The 18,299-nt window shown below is 44.2% G+C and overlaps 1 protein-coding gene across 1 annotated transcript in view; it reads left to right on the top strand.

The window, feature by feature from the left end:
• The window catches only part of LOC128694174 (cilia- and flagella-associated protein 44-like), a 147,188-nt gene that overhangs the window by 30,982 nt on the left and 97,907 nt on the right, over window positions 1-18,299 (top strand). The window contains exon 11 of the mRNA XM_070080644.1: window positions 84-352. Coding sequence (XP_069936745.1) covers window positions 84-352 — 269 coding nt within the window. The remainder of the gene's footprint in view (window positions 1-83; window positions 353-18,299) is intronic.

Here is an 18,299-nt window from a genome sequence, read left to right as displayed (position 1 = left end):
TGGTGATGTGTATGTAAGCACATGAAAGCGTTCAGGCTTTTTACATAATAAACAAATGACGTTAAAATTTTACTATGTTGCAGGAAACTATCCAAATAGAAATGACTGACGGTGTGGTACTGGAAATCCCCTGCCACCCGTCTACCAGTTCTGCCACAGCCAGGTCAGCATCTTCCACAGCCACTCCTTCCATCAGCTCAGCAAGGGCGGCGCCGGATTCCTGGCTGTTACAGCGATACTCAGGGCCGCGGGAGACATGGGAAAGTGTGAGAGTTGTGCGTCGGCAGCTGCTTCAAGAGGCAGCCTACACCTGTTCTCACCCTCAACACAACCTCCTCCTCACTCTACCTTCGTGAGTTACAAAACTCTTGTGAAAAATTATGCACTATACAAATAATTTCCATTCTGAGAATGTATAATTTCCTGATAGAGTTATTGTATGCATAATTAAATCCAATGACATCTTCATGGAAACAGTATACATTTAAATTAGGCTTGCATAACACTAACAATTGGTAAATCGCTGAGGCACTCTACTCACCACTATAAACTAGGTATGTGTCGGTCAGTGAGCAATCCGAGAGAAGTATCGATAGTATGTCATAACTCGGCTCGCTGTATATCGAGGTATGCAAGAGCCTAGTAACTCTACCTCTACCTCAGCTACCTAATATCCAGTCAATCTAGCAGGGTAAAAAAAAGTTCATCTCTGGAGTTCAGGCGAGAAAGATGCATCATAATTTACACCTGGAAAATCCTTGAGGGTCTAGTCCAAAATCTGCACACATAAAGCACTCCCTATGAAAGCAAAAAACTCGGCAGACAGTGCAAGATATCCCCGATGAAAAGCAGAGGTGCCGTGAGTAGCATGAAATAAGCGTCAGGGTCCCAGGGCTGTTCAACAGCCTCCCATCTTACATAAAGGGAATTACCAGTAGACCTCTCTGTCTTCAAGAGGGAACTAGACAGATACCTAAAGTCAGTGCCTGACCAGCTGGGCTACATTGCGTGTGGCCAACAGTAATAGCCTGGTTGATCAGGCCCTGATCCACCGAGGTCATATAACCAATATTTTTATTAATTTTAGTGCTATTTCATGTAAAAACTCTACCCAAAAGTACATTATGACAATTAAACTTCAGTAACAAAAACATACATTGAGAACAAGTCAGCCATGTCCTAAATGAAACAAGCTGGGAAGATATCCTAAACAACACGGATCCGAGCCTTTGCTTAGAAAAAATAAAATCAGTGGTTCTTGAGATCTGCTCAAGGCACACTCCATTAAGAAAAAGAAAGAGAAGATGTAAACTAGAAAGAGAGAGACGCTTCCTATATAGATGAAGGCGAAGAGTCATGGAGCTGCTGAGTGGGGTCAATATATCTGAAATACGAAGGGAGGCACTAGTCAATGAAATTGCAAATATTGAACTTAAGCTGAAGGAATCTTACAGGAGACAAGAATCACAGGAAGAACTAAAAGCCATAAAGGAAATTGAAAAACCAAAATACTTCTTCTCTTATGCCAAATCTAAGGAAAAAACAACATCCAGTATTGGGCCCCTGCTTAAGCAGGATGGGACATACACAGATGGCAGCCAAGAAATGAGAGATACTAAAGTCCCAATATGACTCAGTGTTCAGCGAGCCACTGCCGAGACTAAGAGTCGACAACCCAAATGAATTCTTTGTGAACGAAACCCAAAATTTGGTCATCCCACAAATCTCGGATATTATCCTAACACCACAAGACTTTGAAAAGGCAATAAATGACATGCCCATGCACTCTGCCCCAGGCCCAGACTCATGGAACTCCGTGTTCATCAAGAACTGCAAGAAGCCCCTGTCACGTGCCTTCAGCATTTTATGGAGAGGGAGCATGGACACAGGGGTCATCCCACACTCACTAACACAACAGACATAGCCCCACTCCGCAAAGGTGGCAGTAAAGCAATTGCAAAGAACTACAGACCGATAGCACTAACATCCCATATCATAAAAATCTTTGAGAGGGTTCTAAGAAGCAAGATCGCCAATCACCGAGATACCCATCAGTTACACAACCCAGGGCAACACGGGTTTAGAGCAGGTCGCTCCTGCCTGTACCAGCTACTGGACCACTATGACAAGGTCCTGGATGCTGTAGAGGATAAACAAAATACAGATGTAGTATAAACACAGACTTTGCAAAAGCCTTCGACATGTGTGACCATGGTGTAATAGCGCACAAAATGGTGATAAAGGAATAACAGGAAAAGTTGATAGATGGATCTATAACTTCCTGACAAATAGAACACAGAGTAATAGTAAACAGAGTAAAGTCTGAGGCAGCCACCGTGAAAACCTCTGTTCTATAAGGCACAATACTCGTTTCCATTCTATTCCTCATTCCTCATCCTCGAGGAAATTAAATCTTCATCAGAGTACAAAACAAATTCTGGCCACAAAATAGAGCGAAACACCAACGTCAAAGACCTGGGAGTGATCATGTCGGAGGATCTCACCTTCAAGGACCATAACATTGTATCAATCGCATCTGCTAGAAAAATGACAGGATGGATAATGAGAACCTTCAAAACTAGGGAGGCCAAGCCCATGATGACACTCTTCAGGTCACTTGTTCTATCTAGGCTGGAATATTGCTGCACACTAACAGCACCTTTCAAGGCAGGTGAAATTGCTGACCTAGAAAATGTACAGAGAACCTTCACGGCGCGCATAACGGAGATAAAACACCTCAATTACTGGGAGCGCTTGAGGTTCCTAAACCTGTATTCCCTGGAACGCAGGCAGGAGAGATACATGATTATATACACCTGGAAAATCCTAGAGGGACTAGTACCGAACTTGCACACGAAAATCACTCACTACGAAATCAAAAGTCTTGGCAGACGATGCAACATCCCCCCAATGAAAAGCAAGGGTGTCACTAGCACGTTAAGAGACCATACAATAAGTGTCAGGGGCCCGAGATTGTTCAACTGCCTCCCAGCATACATAAGGGGGATTACCAACAGACCCCTGGCAGTCTTCAAGCTGGCACTAGACAAGCACCTAAAGTCGGTTCCTGACCAGCCGGGCTGTGGCTCGTACGTTGGTTTGCGTGCAGCCAGCAGTAACAGCCTGGTTGATCAGGCTCTGATCCACCAGGAGGCCTGGTCACAGACCGGGCCGCGGGGGCGTTGACCCCCGGAACTCTCTCCAGGTAAGCTCTCCAGGATGAAAAGCAGGGGCGCCACGAGTACACTGAGAGACAACACAATAAGTGTACGGGGCCCAAGACTGTTCAGTTGCCTCCCAGCATACATAATGGGGATTACCAGTAGACCCCTGGCTGTCTTCAAGCAGGCACTGGACAGGCACCAAAAGTCAGTACCTGACCAACCGGGCTGTGGTTCGTACGTCAGCTTGCGTGCGGCCAGCAGTAACAGACTGGTTGATCAGACCCTGATCCACCACGAGGCCTGGTCTCAGACCAGGCCGCGGGGGCGTTGACCCCCGAACCCTCTCCAGGTAAACTCCAGGCATTTCCTAAAATATTAGCAAAAAAAGTGTGGTTTGTGGAGAAACATAAGTGCTTGACACTGCGAGTGTATGTATCTGGTGTATATTAGATACAGTAAATAATGGAAGTAGGAGAATAACCAACATGGTGACGTATATTTTGAAAATATGTTGACATCAACAGAAAAAAACAGATAACTTTGTTTGTTATAGAGAAAATGTGTACAAAGAGACACGATTCTTTTTACTGTAGATCTAATATTTCACATATTTCAGTTTGTCTATGTTGTGTTTACTAAGTACAAATGAATGCAGAACTATATATAGGTTTCTGACACTCAGTACATGTTGAGCAAGCACTGTGTGCAAGACCATGAATATTGCCGGTACACTACTAAAGCGACCTGGGAGCTGTAACTACCCCAGAGAGGTCCAAGAGATGAAGACAGTACCATCAAGAGGTCCAGGAACTTTAGCTCATCACCCGTAAGTAGTCATAATTGTTGCTTGACACCATCAAATGTCCCAGGAGCTGGAGATCAATACCCTCAAAAGGCACAAGAGCTGTAGGAAAATACTTTTAAGAGGTTCAGGAGATGATAAATCCCCTCAAGAGGCCCGGGAACTGGAGCTCAACGCTTGAGGAACCTTGAAGCAGAAGATCAGTAACCGCAGGAACTGGAACTCAGAGCGGTACACCACCATGAAAATGTGAAACTTGCCGTGTGGATTTGTTCATGAATGTGTGTTACTGCATGGAGTGGAGGCAGAAACGATGGTTGTCATGGGAAGTCAAGTCTCGCCGCCATAGCCCAGGAATCAATAGACTGTTCTGTATGAAACTTGCACAAATTATGCTCGAACGTAATAATGTAAACATAAATAAAATTAAATGTTAGAATTAAGCGTAATTGCTTTTAATGTGTTGTGGAGTTTAAGTCAAAAATTATTGTCTTCTTAACCGATAAAGTAAATTAAGCAAAAAAGTAATATCGTCTAAACTCTAGAGTGAAAGTCAATAATGTGGCTGGAACAGTATGGTGTAAACTTGGTAAGATACAAATGCAACAGTTAGGCATTTTTATTCCGAGACGTTTCGCCTACACAGTAGGCTTCTTGTGGCATGCGAAGAGTACGTTATAATTTATTCGGCTTATGTCACACTCCCATATAGGCTGCCTCCCAACCAGTGAACCGGGTGCTAAGTGTAGACAGCCTGTACTGTCTGCACAGACAGCCCCTGCTGTCTGCCAGCTTAGTTCATATTTTGCGCCACTCAGGTGCTGCCCTCTGTAGGCTCACCCAGGTCAGTGGGAGGCTCAGCCCAGCCGCTCTCACTCCTAGGCCGACCGTCTTGAAAGACACAAGTGCTCCCCCTCCACGGACTGGCTTGCGGTCACTCCCTCACACTGCCCGTTGTGTACCCACCACGACATTAACAATGAAGTAAGAAGCCTCCGAAGAAGACGTCTGTCATTAACCACTCGCTTACAGCACCTACCAAACAAGCCCGTTATAAATGGTGACAGCGGTGCTCGCAGCAGTTGTGTTTGCCTGGAGAGAGGGAGGAAGAGGTATGAAGTCATCTTCACTTCATCACCCTACACAAGAAGCATCCGTCTCTCAACGAGTTATCCTGATGTCGTGTCTGCACATTTGAGCATCCAGACACAGCCGAAATTTGCCGAAATTCTCCGAGAATTGTAAGTGGCGTCACAGTGACCCCACGCTACAGCGCCCCACGCTATAGCGTCCCACGCTGTTTCTCAAGTCACGTGTTCAGCGTCACCTGTATGTTGCTGTTGTTGTTCAGCTCAGCACAGCTGTTTCAGCAAGCCAGAGGTGAGTTTTGTGGTGATTTCTGGGTCCACTGTGATCTTCTCCACGTGTTTGTGGGTGGGGGAGGAGAGGAGAGGAAGTGGCTGTTCCTCACCTTGCCTATGCTCGCCCTACTCACGCTCACCCGTCTACCATACACCACTCACCACTGCCCACTCCCTCTGCTGTGTTTTCTGCTGTTTTCCATGTGAATTCATTGCCAGAGCTGTGTAGCCGAGTGCCCAAGGCCACTCGAAGCTACGTGGATCAGCATGCCACGTAGATCACGACACCACGTGGATCACGACGCCACGTGGGTGTGGGCGATGTCACGTAGACCTATGAGCTACGTGAGTTACCAGATGTCCCAGGCCACATGCTGTGGTCTGCTGCCCGCATCACATCAACGTCACCCACGATGCTGCCCGACTTCATGACGTCACGATGTCTGCTGACGTCACCTCACGATGTCTGCCTGACGTCACCTCGAGATGTCTGCTGACGTCACAATGCTGCTGACGTCACCTCGCGACATCACGCCTGACATCACATGATGTCACCATCGAGTGTTCAGTAATTATTTTAGTATTGTCGAGAAGATTGAGAGAAAATATATGTCGTGTGTTAATTAATTCCTCTCAGTCAGTGTTCTCACATGTTGTACCGCGGTGTGTAAAGTTTCCGTGTATCCAGTGAGGTCTGAGCCAGACCTGAGTAGCACCACTGTGCTAAGTCACCCGTGAGACCAGTGTGTTTGACAGCTGATTACTCAGCCCTGAGCGTATGAGCCCTCTTGTACAGAAAGCTTTTATGCTCGTCGCTCGTGATGTTCTGCAGAATCGTACCTGCTATGATTCCCATCGAGATTTGTTTCACTTCACCTCCAGACCATCAGAGTGCAGTTATATGTAGAGAAACAAGTCTTGGGATGCTTAGACTAACCTCTGCTATAACTCCAACTGTCGAGAGAATGACACACTGTGTCAGCCTCGTGTCACAAGCTTCAGTGAGCAGCCTGCACATAGAAGATGTCACTTTGACTGCTAGCTCCCTCACTGCAGTCTGGTGTATGATGTTACGACTCCCAGATCACAGGATGGGTATGGGGTGCATAATAAACATATTAAACTAAAAACTAAGATGTTTCACCCAGTCGTCTCTGCCACGACTCGCTCCACAACTCGCTCCACGCTCGCCGGCAGTGACAGCCCAGCGACAGTACCAGTCGAGAAGTGTCCTCCTGAGTCGCTTGCCAGAAGTCCTGCCCAGTTGCCGAGTTTTGTCGACGCCTCACTCGAGGGCACCAGCATGTTGTGCCCCAGGTTGAGTGAAATCTGCAGCGACTCCTACGATGACTGCTTCACCGTTCCAGAGGAGACCGTAACCTGTTATGTCACAGCTCAGCCGCAGCGATGTCTCCTGTGTTGCAGTATCTGTCCAGACGCAGGAAGGCGTGCAGTGATGCCCTTCGACGCTCACTGCCTTTGACCACGATGTTTAGCACACCCCACATGTTTTCTCTTCCCTCCCTGTAGGAAGTTTTTTTTTCTATGTCCATATATATATATATATGTTTTTATTTTGTGTTCTGTGCCCTGTTCCTACGAGAGAGAGACCGAGTTTCTTTTACTACCAGTATTGTCGCATCGGGACGACGCGCGGTAGGTGGCCGAGCGTATGTAGACAGCCTGTACTGTCTGCACAGACAGCCCCTGCTGTCTGCCAGCTTAGTTCATATTTCGCGCCACTCAGGTGCTGCCCTCTGTAGGCCTTGCCACTTCAGTATGCCCAGACTTGCCTCTCGCTCACTCACACAGCGGCCTAGCAGCAAGACACAAGGCCTCCCAGCTCTCTCTCGTGGGCATGGCCCTGCCCGGGCCATGGGCACAACACAAGCCTGTGTACCCACTACTTAACAATAAAGTAAGAAGCCTCCGAAGACATATCATTCACACCCCGCTACCAAAACAAACCCCATTATAAATTTATTCCGAGACGTTTCGCCTACACAGTAGGCTTCTTGTGGCATGCGAAGAGTACGTTATAATTTATTCGGCGTATGTCACACTCCCATATAGGCTGCCTCCCAACCAGCGAACCGGGTGCTAAGGATTTAACGATCGATAGGGTACCCTTGGTTAAATCAGTACCTTGGTTCATTGACCAATCACAGGCAATTCAATTCAATTCAAGTTTATTCTCTAAAAGGGTTACAATGTGGGGTTTACAGGTTTTGGGTTTTGTGTGGTTTACATGTTATAAAATACTAATTACAGAGGGGGCCACTAGGACACCTAGCATGGCTCGGCATTTCGAGCAGACTTAGATTAATTCTTAACATTAAATCCTTACAGATTATGGTATTAAGGCTAAGTGACTACATCATAATTTGTGAGTTTAGCAATGTGAATGTTTTTGTTTTGGCACAATACAAAGTGTCTATATTGGAGTATCATAGGCAAACTTATGACTAGTTAGGATTTATTATTTTAAGATTAAGATTAGTATTTCTGGGTTTATAGTCAGTGGGTGAGTGAGTGTAATTGTGAACCACCAGGTGGTTATCATGTAGTTAGTTGTCGGGGTGGATCAGGGAGTTAAGATGTTTTCTAACTGTAGTTTTGAAAGTGATGAATGTGTCTGCAGTTCTAGAGTTTTCAGGTAGGGTGTTCCAGATTTTAGGTCCTTTGAAATACATTGAATTTTTGTAAAGGTTTAGTCGAACATGGGAAATGTCATAGAGATGTTTGTGTCTGGTGTTATGCCTGTGGATCCTGTCACAACTATCAAGAAAGTGTTTTAGGTCAATGTTGATATTGGAATTTAAGGTCCTGTAGATATAGATTGCACAGTAGTAACTGTGGATGTTCTGAACAGGGAGTAAGTTTAGGTCTATGAAGAGTGGGGGGGGGGTGTTGCCAGGGATGGGATTTACTGATTATTCTTACTTCAGCTTTTTGTTGGGTTATTATTGGCTTTAGGTGTGTTGCTGCAGTTGAACCCCAAGCACAGATAGCATAGGTGAGGTATGGATATATAAGTGAATGGTATAGTGTGAGAAGGGCAGTTTGCGGCACGTAGCATCGTATCTTGGAGAGGATCCCCACCGTTTTGGATACTTTTTTTGTTATGTGTTGGATATGGGTGCTGAAATTTAGGTTGTTGTCGAGGTATAGGCCAAGGAATTTGCCCTCATTATGTCTGGCAATTAGAGTGTTGTCGATCTTAATGTTAAGTTGCACAGCACCTGCTCTGCTACCAAACATAATATAGTAGGTTTTGCCAGTTTTAAGTGTAAGTTTAATGGCTGTCATCCAAGTCGATATTTTGAGCAGCTCCTCGTTAACAATGGTGTTGAGGGTGGCAAGATTAGGGTGGGAGATGACATAAGTCTTGTCATCAGCAGAGAGAATGGGTTTCAGGTGTTGGGATATGTTTGGAAGATCATTGATGTAAATGAGGAAGAGCAGGGGTCCAAGGACACTTCCCTGCGGAACTCCAGTATCAAGTGGCCGTATTGATGGGGCTGTGTCTTTAATGGTGACATACCGATACCTATTAGAAAGGTAGGATTTAAAATATACAAGCGCATGGCCTCTTATACCATAGTGGTCAAGTTTGTGGAGTAGGATGCCGTGGTCTACTGTGTCAAACGCTTTTCTTAGGTCAATAAAAATTCCTAGTGGATATTCCTTATTTTCCAATGCTGTGTAAAGCAGGTCTAGAATTTTTATAATTGCATCATTAGTGCTTTCATTTTTCCTGAATCCAAATTGGCAGGGGTTGAGTATGTTTTGTGACGTTATAAATAAATATAGTCTCCTGTGCACGAGTTTCTCGAAGATTTTGGATAGCAATGGTAAGTTTGATATTGGCCTATAGTCGTTTACGTCTGTAGGGTCACCACCTTTATGTATTGGTGTAACCCTTGCTGTCTTCAGTAGTGTCAGGAAAGTGCTAGTTTCTAGTGACTTGTTAAAAAGTAATGTAATAGCATGCGAAAGGACATGGGCCGCTCGCTTGTACAATAATGATGGGACGTGAGACAGATTCCCCGAGATATTTTTAAGTGACTTTATGATCGCGGTGACTTCCGTGGGCTCAGTTGGTACAAGATAGAGGGAATTTGGGAAATTCCCATCTAGGTAGTCCCCGGCACGGGCATTGGTACGTGGGATTTTACTTGCGAGATTAGATCCTATGTTTGAGAAGTCGTTTATCTTGTTAGCTGTATCAGTGGGATGCAGTGGTGTTTCATGAGGTTTAGTTAGAACAATATTCTTGTTTTTTCAGTTTGTGGGTCCCCAGAATCTGGGAAAGTGTTTTCCAGGTCTTTTTTATATCTCCTCTTGTGTCAGTGAATCTGCTGGAGTAGTACAGTTGTTTGGCTTTCTTTATTAATTTGGTGAGAACTGTTGAATGATGTTTAAGAATATCTTTGTGTATTAAGCCCTGTCTATATTGCTTTTCATATTGGTGTTTCTTATCAATGAATTTCAGAATGCTGCTGGTTAGCCATGGGCAACCAAGCCGTTTATTCGTGATCTGTTTCGTTTTTATAGGACAATGTTTGTTGTATAGTCTAAGTATTTTGTTAAGAAAAATGTCTGTCCAATCGTCAATGCCACTGGCATTGGAGAATTCTGTAGGCCAGTCAACAGTTTACCTGGAGTTTACCTGGAGAGAGTTCCGGGGGTCAACGCCCCCGTGGCCTGGTCTGTGACCAGGCCTCCTGGTGAATCAGAGCCTGATCAACCAGGCTGTTACTGCTGGCTGCACGCAAACCAATGTACGAGCCACAGCCCGGCTGGTCAGGAACCGACTTTAGGTGCTTGTCCAGTGCCAGCTTGAAGACTGCCTGGGGTCTGTTGGTAATCCCCCTTATGTATGCTGGGAGGCAGTTGAACAGTCTCGGGCCCCTGACACTTATTGTATGGTGTCTTAACGTGCTAGTGACACCCCTGCTTTTCATTGGGGGGATGTTGCATCGTCTGCCAAGTCTTTTGCTTTCGTAGTGAGTGATTTTCTTGTGCAAGTTCGGTACTAGTCCCTCTAGGATTTTCCAGGTGTATATAATCATGTATCTCTCCTGCCTGCATTCCAGGGAATACAGGTTTAGGAACCTCAAGCGCTCCCAGTAATTGAGGTGTTTTATCTCCGTTATGCGTGCCATGAAGGTTCTCTGTACATTTTCTAGGTCAGCAATTTCACCTGCCTTGAAAGGTGCTGTTAGTGTGCAGCAATACTCCAGCCTAGATAGAACAAGTGACCTGAAGAGTGTCATCATGGGCTTGGCCTCCCTAGTTTTGAAGGTTCTCATTATCCATCCTGTCATTTTTCTAGCAGATGCGATTGATACAATGTTATGGTCCTTGAAGGTGAGATCCTCCGACATGATCTCAAGGTCTGCTGTGAAATTCCTTATTTAGGCCTCGTCATGGAGTCTAAATGAAACTTTGTTGTATTCGAGTGGTGGCTTACTAATGTTTGTTAAGAGGAAGGTTGGGTAGTGGTCAGTAGTGCTGTCTGTGATTATCCCTGATTTACGGGGGGCTAGTATATTGGTCCATATGTGGTCTATTATGGTTGCACTTGTCTCAGTCAGCCTGGTTGGTTTAGTTATTGTTGGTATGAGAAGTGTGTTGTTCATATTGTTGATGAAATCAGTTACAGTCTGATCATCTGGTAGGTCAAGGTTGATATTGAAGTCTCCAGCTAAGAGAAGGTGGTGCTTGTTCATTTGTCTGTTTGTTATTAGTGACTTTAGATTCTCACTGAAGTTTGGGATGTTTGTGTGGGGTATCCGGTAAATGGCACCGATTGTTTTAGTTGTCTTGAGGTTTTTTACAGTAAAATTAGCAAAAATGTATTCTCCATATTCCTCACTAAAGCAATTAGTGCTAATACAAGATAGTTGGTTAGAGTAATAGATTGCAATACCACCCCCAACTTGGTATGGTCTGCAGTTGTGGATTGCTGTGTATCCTGGTAGTGGGTAGATATCAATTGTCCTGCTTAAGCCAGGTCTCAGTAAGAATAATGCAGGAGAAGGGTGTCTTTAGTGACTCAAGGGGTGCCAGGAGGTCATCGTAGTGTTTGCTTAAGGACCTGATGTTGTAGTTAAGAACTGATAGACTTTGAGCAGTGTTCAGGATAGTGCTGGCTTGTGCTGCTGTGTAATAAAGGCAGTTACTTTCCAATAAGTTTTGATTGTGTGTTAGATTATGGAGGTTTAGATCAGGGTCAACGTGATCATTCATCTTTTAGGTTTAAATAGTGGTTGTTTATATCCTGTATTATGTGGTGAGTTCTAATACTGATTTCTGTAGTGGTGGGAGGTTTGGATAAGTATACCGCTAAAGCACTTTGGCCATATAGAGTATAGTCAGTAATAAACATAATGAAATTGATATTGTCTATGTGTTGTGCTAGAATGAGCTAAAGTACAACTAGGTATAAACTAATACTATAAAAAAAAAATTACAAGTGGCACCAGACTCACTCTTGTAATTGCACTAAGGTCTAATATAATGAATTTAGTGTTGTCTATGTATTGAGCTAGAATGAGCTTTTAAAGTACAACTAGGTATAAACTTATAATATAAAAATACAAATTAAAATGGTACTTGCAATTGCACTAGAGTCTGGTATAGGTTGTTGACAAGATCAAGAGTATAACTAGATTTAAATTGACAAAAGAAAATTCACAAATTAAAGTACCAAAAGAATAATAAGTAAAAAATAACAATGACTTGGTTATAATATGATAGTAAGATGGTAGACAGGTACACAGGTACACAGGTACACAGGTACACAGGTACACAGGTACAAAGGATAATATAAAGGTTGGAGTTGAATATACAAACTTGAAAATTTGGCAACAAAATGTTATGAAAAGTATAAAATAATGTTTAATGTACAAAAGTAAAATTGACTGGTAGTAAATATGGTGTTTAATAAAATTTTAGTAAGTAATAATGATTACAAAAAAAAGTGAAAAAGTAATGTTTATTTCAAGTATTAAATTTTAAGAGCAGTTATTTGGATTCAAAATTGCACTGGTAGTTATACTTGAGGTTATTTGGCAGTACAAGGTAATTAAGAGTACTCTAAGATAGTAAATGTGGTATTAAAACAGGTTAAGGTAATTAGACAAGTAATGGTAATTAAATGATGTCAAAAATGTTAAGAGTAAATTGTATTGATAGTAAAAATGGTAATTAATTATTAATTTTAGTAAGTAATATCAATTAATAGTATTTAAAAAAATATGAGGTAGTAATATGGACAGAGGAAGTATCAATTCAGCTAATATTTAAGCAAACAATAGTAAATAAGAAATTACATAAGGTGACTTATGCTTACTAGTAAAATCACAAAATGAGGTAGTTGATTATTTAATTACTAAGAGATTGTACTATGAAATTTGAACAATAATGGAGCAAAACATACACTACATTACGTAGGCTTTTAAGTTGGACATTGTTTAGTTATTCTCTGTAAGATTAGTATCCCTGAGAAATCGTGATAGATCATTCTCGTTCGTGATTGTGTACAGTTGACCTACATTCGTTTTCCTAACTAGAATTTTCCCATCTCGTGTGAAGCATTGGTGTATTGTGTCATTATTCTCCCGCTTAAGTTTTCTGACTTTATACAGGAGGTTCTGGCGTTTTTTGGTAAGACACTCATTTATGTATACCTCTTTCTTTACTTTAATAGATGCAATTATTAAGTCTTTTTTCCTGTCATGTGAGTGGAATCTAAGCATAACACTTTTTCTACCATGGGATCCTAGTAACCTGGCTTCCTTTATTTCTGACTCTGTTACAATAATACTTGTTTGGTCCTTTATGATCTGGATAGTAATTTCTTTACTGTTCGTTTGGTTCATATCACTGGGAAAAAGTGGACTGTTAACTATTACTGCGTCCGATAGTTTATGTGGAAATTTATTTCGTCCCTAAAGTTCCACAGGACAGATCCGGCATGGCCGTGATGGAACGGCTGAGCTGGATGGCCCTTATACCGCACCCAAACATGAAAGCATTCTCTCGAGTTGGCATGGATTGTTGGTAAGCTTATTTAACGGAGATAAAACACCTCAATTACTGGGAGCGCTTGAGGTTCCTAAACCTGTATTCCCTGGAATGCAGGAGGGAGAGATACATGATTATATACACCTGGAAAATCCTAGAGGGACTAGTACCGAACTTGCACACGAAAATCACTCACTACGAAAGCAAAAGACTTGGCAGACGATGCACCATCCCCCCAATGAAAAGCAGGGGTGTCACTAGCACGTTAAGAGACCATACAATAAGTGTCAGGGGCCCGAGACTGTTCAACTGCCTCCCAGCACACATAAGGGGGATTACCAACAGACCCCTGGCAGTCTTCAAGCTGGCACTGGACAAGCACCTAAAGTCAGTTCCTGATCAGCCGGGCTGTGGCTCGTACGTTGGTTTGCGTGCAGCCAGCAGCAACAGCCTGGTTGATCAGGCTCTGATCCACCAGGAGGCCTGGTCACAGACCGGGCCGCGGGGCCGTTGACCCCCGGAACTCTCTCCAGGTAAACTCCAGGTCAGGGAAGGAGTAGGTAGTTTTACTGTTAGTATATTAATATTAGGTTTACTAAGGCAACTGTAGATAATAATAATGTAGACCTAAGACCTTAACATAAATAGTAATAGGCCGATAATGTAGGCAAACACTAGGATAAGTTAGCTAGGGAGAACTGGCAGCCCTAGTTTGAACGAAGAGACGAGGGTCTGGAAGAGAGACCAGCTCGTACTTCTTAAGACAGACACCAACTGGACAAGACACGCTGTGATCAGCAGACGGCGCCCCCCACGTGTCTTCACATTTGAGACCTGGGGAAATCTGGTACAGGCACCTCAATGTACCGTAGACGACCTCCGTCAGGCCCATACAGTAAGACAAGACCTCCACTTTATCTCGTAGATTTCTGGCCAGTGTCTGGGGAGATGGTGAGTGAGTTTGATCTGTGGGCCTGTGTTGTAGCTGGCAGAGCATGCCCAGTAAGTACCAGTGTCTCAAGGCAGTCTGGAAGCTAGTGTCCGTGTCTGCATAGTTATACTAGGGGATACATACCCTCTTGGATATAGGAATTTCTGAGGTGCAGGCAGGACACTAATAACGATTGAATATTGCAGGAATTAAGGCTCCCGGTTGCACGTGGTTTCTGAGGGAAAGTCCAGAGGGGCTAAGGCTAAGCTTAGGGAAGTTGAAGATCAGGATATATGCTGCAACACCAAGTAAGTTAGTCCTTTATACGTGCATGCAGGCGAGTTTTCTTGCAACATCAATCATTTGTGAAAATCTGTCCTATAAGCCACTTGTGAGGCTGAGGTACCCACCTCAGAGCTCGGTGTCAACAGAGTTTGCCAGGGTAGGCGACTCACTTGGAGGCAGTCCACACAAATTTAAACAAAAGTGGTCCTTCGAAAACCGTGATGTGGAATAGCTAGGTTAAGCTATCATAGCTAGGCCACAGTTAGGAACCAGTTTAACAGAGTTAGGTTAAGTTAGCACACCTAGGCCCAGAGTTACACAGAGGCTAGGCCAAGCTGACTATACACAGAAGTTGTTATTTGTAGTAATTTACAGGCAGGCCAGGTAGGCTAGAGAAGCTTGTGAATATAATTATTTACAGTGGATTTGCAAGGTAGCCACAGTTAGGCTAGGCTTGTGCAATATTTACAACAGTTATAGTAGCTAGGACAGATTTAACTTAGTTATTATTTACAGGGAGTTATAAAGCCAGGTTTAAGTTATAGCACACTAGTTAGGTTAGGATTTTCCTTATCCAACCATCCACGCTAGACAGAGTAAACTGGGCAGTTAGGCCAAGCTGTTTACATACATTATTCATTTACTGTTTCACAAGTTGATTTGTTGAATTTATTTGTGTTAACCAAGTGATTTTAATTTGTATACTGCACTTTTATTGTGTGATTTTCATTGTCTTTGATTCATGTTAATGTGTGATTTGTGAATTGTACCTGAGACTAGGTTAAGTCCTGTAATTATTTGCTGGCATTGTACAGGAAAATGCTAGGTTAAGCTTTCACATCGATACACATTTTGATTGGGATTTGAGAGCTAATAGTGTACATTTTAAGTCAGAGTAGAGTCAGTATAACAAAGGGAATTGTTAAGCTTGTTGAGAAGCCTTGAGACTCGTTCATTCTTACCTAACACCGTGACGTGCTGTGGGGTGGACTGGGTAAAGTACAATTAGTGTCACACTCATTAAACTTCGACAATGGCAGATGGGGGTTCAGGAGAGTCTGGTTCAGTGTTAACAAAATTAAAACAATCAGTAGCGGCATACAAAGGGCATCTGAACAGAATGCGTAACAGGTGCAAGGCTACTTGCCAACGCAGTAACGTAGACTGCGATGATTTGCAAGACTGCTTGAAGAGTTTGGGGGAAAAATGAGAAGCCTATGAACAAGCATTCTCAGCATATGAGCTACAGGCTATTGAGGATAATGAATCCCAGGGTAGTCTTCAGCAGGCTCTGGACGAATTCACTAAGGATGTAGATTGTCATCAGGAGATGAATATGTACAAAGATAAGTTAAGTACATTAAAGGCTAGTATTCCAAGGGTGGTGTTGAACACCGCAGGTACCCCAAACAACCACACACCTGTCAATATGTTCCCCAGGTTGCCCCAGTTGAATTTACCGACATTTGACGGAACCCTAACTGAGTACATTGCTTTCTGGGATCAGTTTAAAGCCCAGATAGATGACAGGAACGATTTGTCAGATGCCGTCAAGTTGCAGTATTTGCGGTCGCAGCTCAAGGGTAAAGCCTTAGACCTGGTCCGGCACTACCAGATTACTGATACTAATTACCAACATGCCAAAGACCAATTAGAAGACATGTTTGGCAACACTGAGGAGATAAAGATAGCTATACTTTATCGGTTGTTGGATCTAGAGGCTTGCCGACATGACTGTCAAAGCCTAGAGAAGTTCCGTATTGAAATTATGAGCTTGACAAATAGTTTCAGAGATTTGCATGATGAGGATGATTCAGAATGGGTCCTTAGCCAGGTGATTCAGAGGAAACTGGCTAGCACTACAGTGCATGAGTTGCACTTAAAATATCGGACGAATAGGTTCACGATAAAATTATTGAAGGGTTAGGGGATCTCATATCTCACCTGAGCGTAGGTCGGGGAGAAATTACCTACCAAGGAGAAGTCGGTCAACTTCCCCAGACATTCGAGAGATAGACCTAAACCACCTCCTACTAGGGTCGGCACGTATTATGCCCAGGGCGAGTCCTCCACCCACAGGGCCAAGGGAGAAGCCACTAAAGCGGCCAGTAAGAGACGGTGCGTGTTTTGTGAAGAAGAACACGCTAGTTCAGGGTGTCCGAGCTTCACCACCTATAACAAAAGGGTTCAGCGACTAAGGGAGTTGAGACTTTGTTTCAAGTTTTGTGGAGAACATTTTGCCAGGGACTGTAGCACCCAACTCAATGAGTGTCGGGGCTGCTGGAAAGGTAGGCACCACAGTGCACTATGTCCTAATGACACCAGATCACCACAAGCTAAGGAGAGCAAACCGCAAGAAAGGGCGGAGAGCAAGGATGAGTCGGAAGCAGTGATGAGTGTGGTGAGTGCAGCACAGGGAATTTGTTCTGGGGAGCAGTTTCAAGGTTCGGTGGCCTTGCCCACCATAATGGCGGTGGTTACGAATGGGAAGAAGTCTGAAACGACCCGTTTGTTCTTCGACAGTGGGGCACAGAGATCCTTCATAACAGAGAGTCTAGCAATTAGGTTGAAGCTGAAGACAGGTGGTAATGTTGACATGAAGGTGGAAGGGTTTGGGGGGGAAGTCCCATGCAGGTCTTATCCAGTAGTCAATGTGATGGTCAGGTTAGCCGGGCATCAACGGGAAATTTCAGCCTTGATAGTGAAGAAGCTGCCCAATATCATTACCACTAAGGGACTGGCCGCAGCAGTCAAACATTTGAGGGAGTTAGGTGTGAAGCTAGCAGAACCAGACATTGCTACAGACAACGTTAGTAATGTGGGAATCTTGGTAGGAGGAGATTACATAGACGAGTTCGTGTCTACGAGAAGGGTTATCAAGGAGGGTGTTGGCCTGTACAGGACTCCAGCAGGGTACATCGTAGGAGGCAGAGTACCAGCTCACTTCCCTGCGACCCCAGGAAAGGAGGGCTCTGGTATTACAGCGACTGAGGCTGTACTGGTGAAGCAGACTGGTGTGCATGAAGGTCTGTCAGAGATGCAAGTTGGCACATCCGACAGTGAGCCAGTCCATAAACTATGGGACCTGGATGTAGTAGGGATTAAGGGTGACCAGCCGCCCCCCGAACACGAAGAGACGTATCGAGATTACTTGAACCATGTGCAGTTCAGGGACGGGCAGTACTGGGTGCGACTCCCATGGAAGCCGGGACACCCAACGCTGCCCACTAATTTCAAGAAGGCACGGGGTCAGTTGAATTCATTGGTGAACAGCCTGACCAAGAAGGGTCTGGTGGGGAAATATGATGATATTATTAAGGAACAGCTGGCCCTTGGGTTCATTGAGAAAGTGCCCAATGCCAGCCCTGGGGAAAACACCCATTATCTTCCACACATGGCAGTCACCAAGGAGTCGGTAACCACTCCCATCAGAGTAGTCTTCAACTGCAGCTCGCAGGCGAGTCCCCGAGAGCCATCGTTGAACGACTGTCTGCTCACAGGGCCCTCCCTGACGCAGAAATTAGCATATGTGTTGTTGAGATTCAGGACAGAACAGTACGCCTATGCGGCAGACATTAGCAAAGCCTTCCTACGTATTGGGTTGCAGCCACAAGACAGGGACTACACAAGGTTCTTGTGGTTGACTGACAGGGAGGTGCCCACGCAAGGGTATGATACCTACAGATTCAGGGCAGTGTTGTTTGGTGCCACTAGTTCACTAT

The sequence above is a fragment of the Cherax quadricarinatus genome, chromosome 6, assembly GCF_038502225.1.
Source record: "Cherax quadricarinatus isolate ZL_2023a chromosome 6, ASM3850222v1, whole genome shotgun sequence".
NCBI lineage: Eukaryota > Metazoa > Arthropoda > Malacostraca > Decapoda > Parastacidae > Cherax > Cherax quadricarinatus.
Note: the sequence above shows the minus strand (reverse complement) of the source record. Positions and strands in the feature narration are given on the sequence as shown.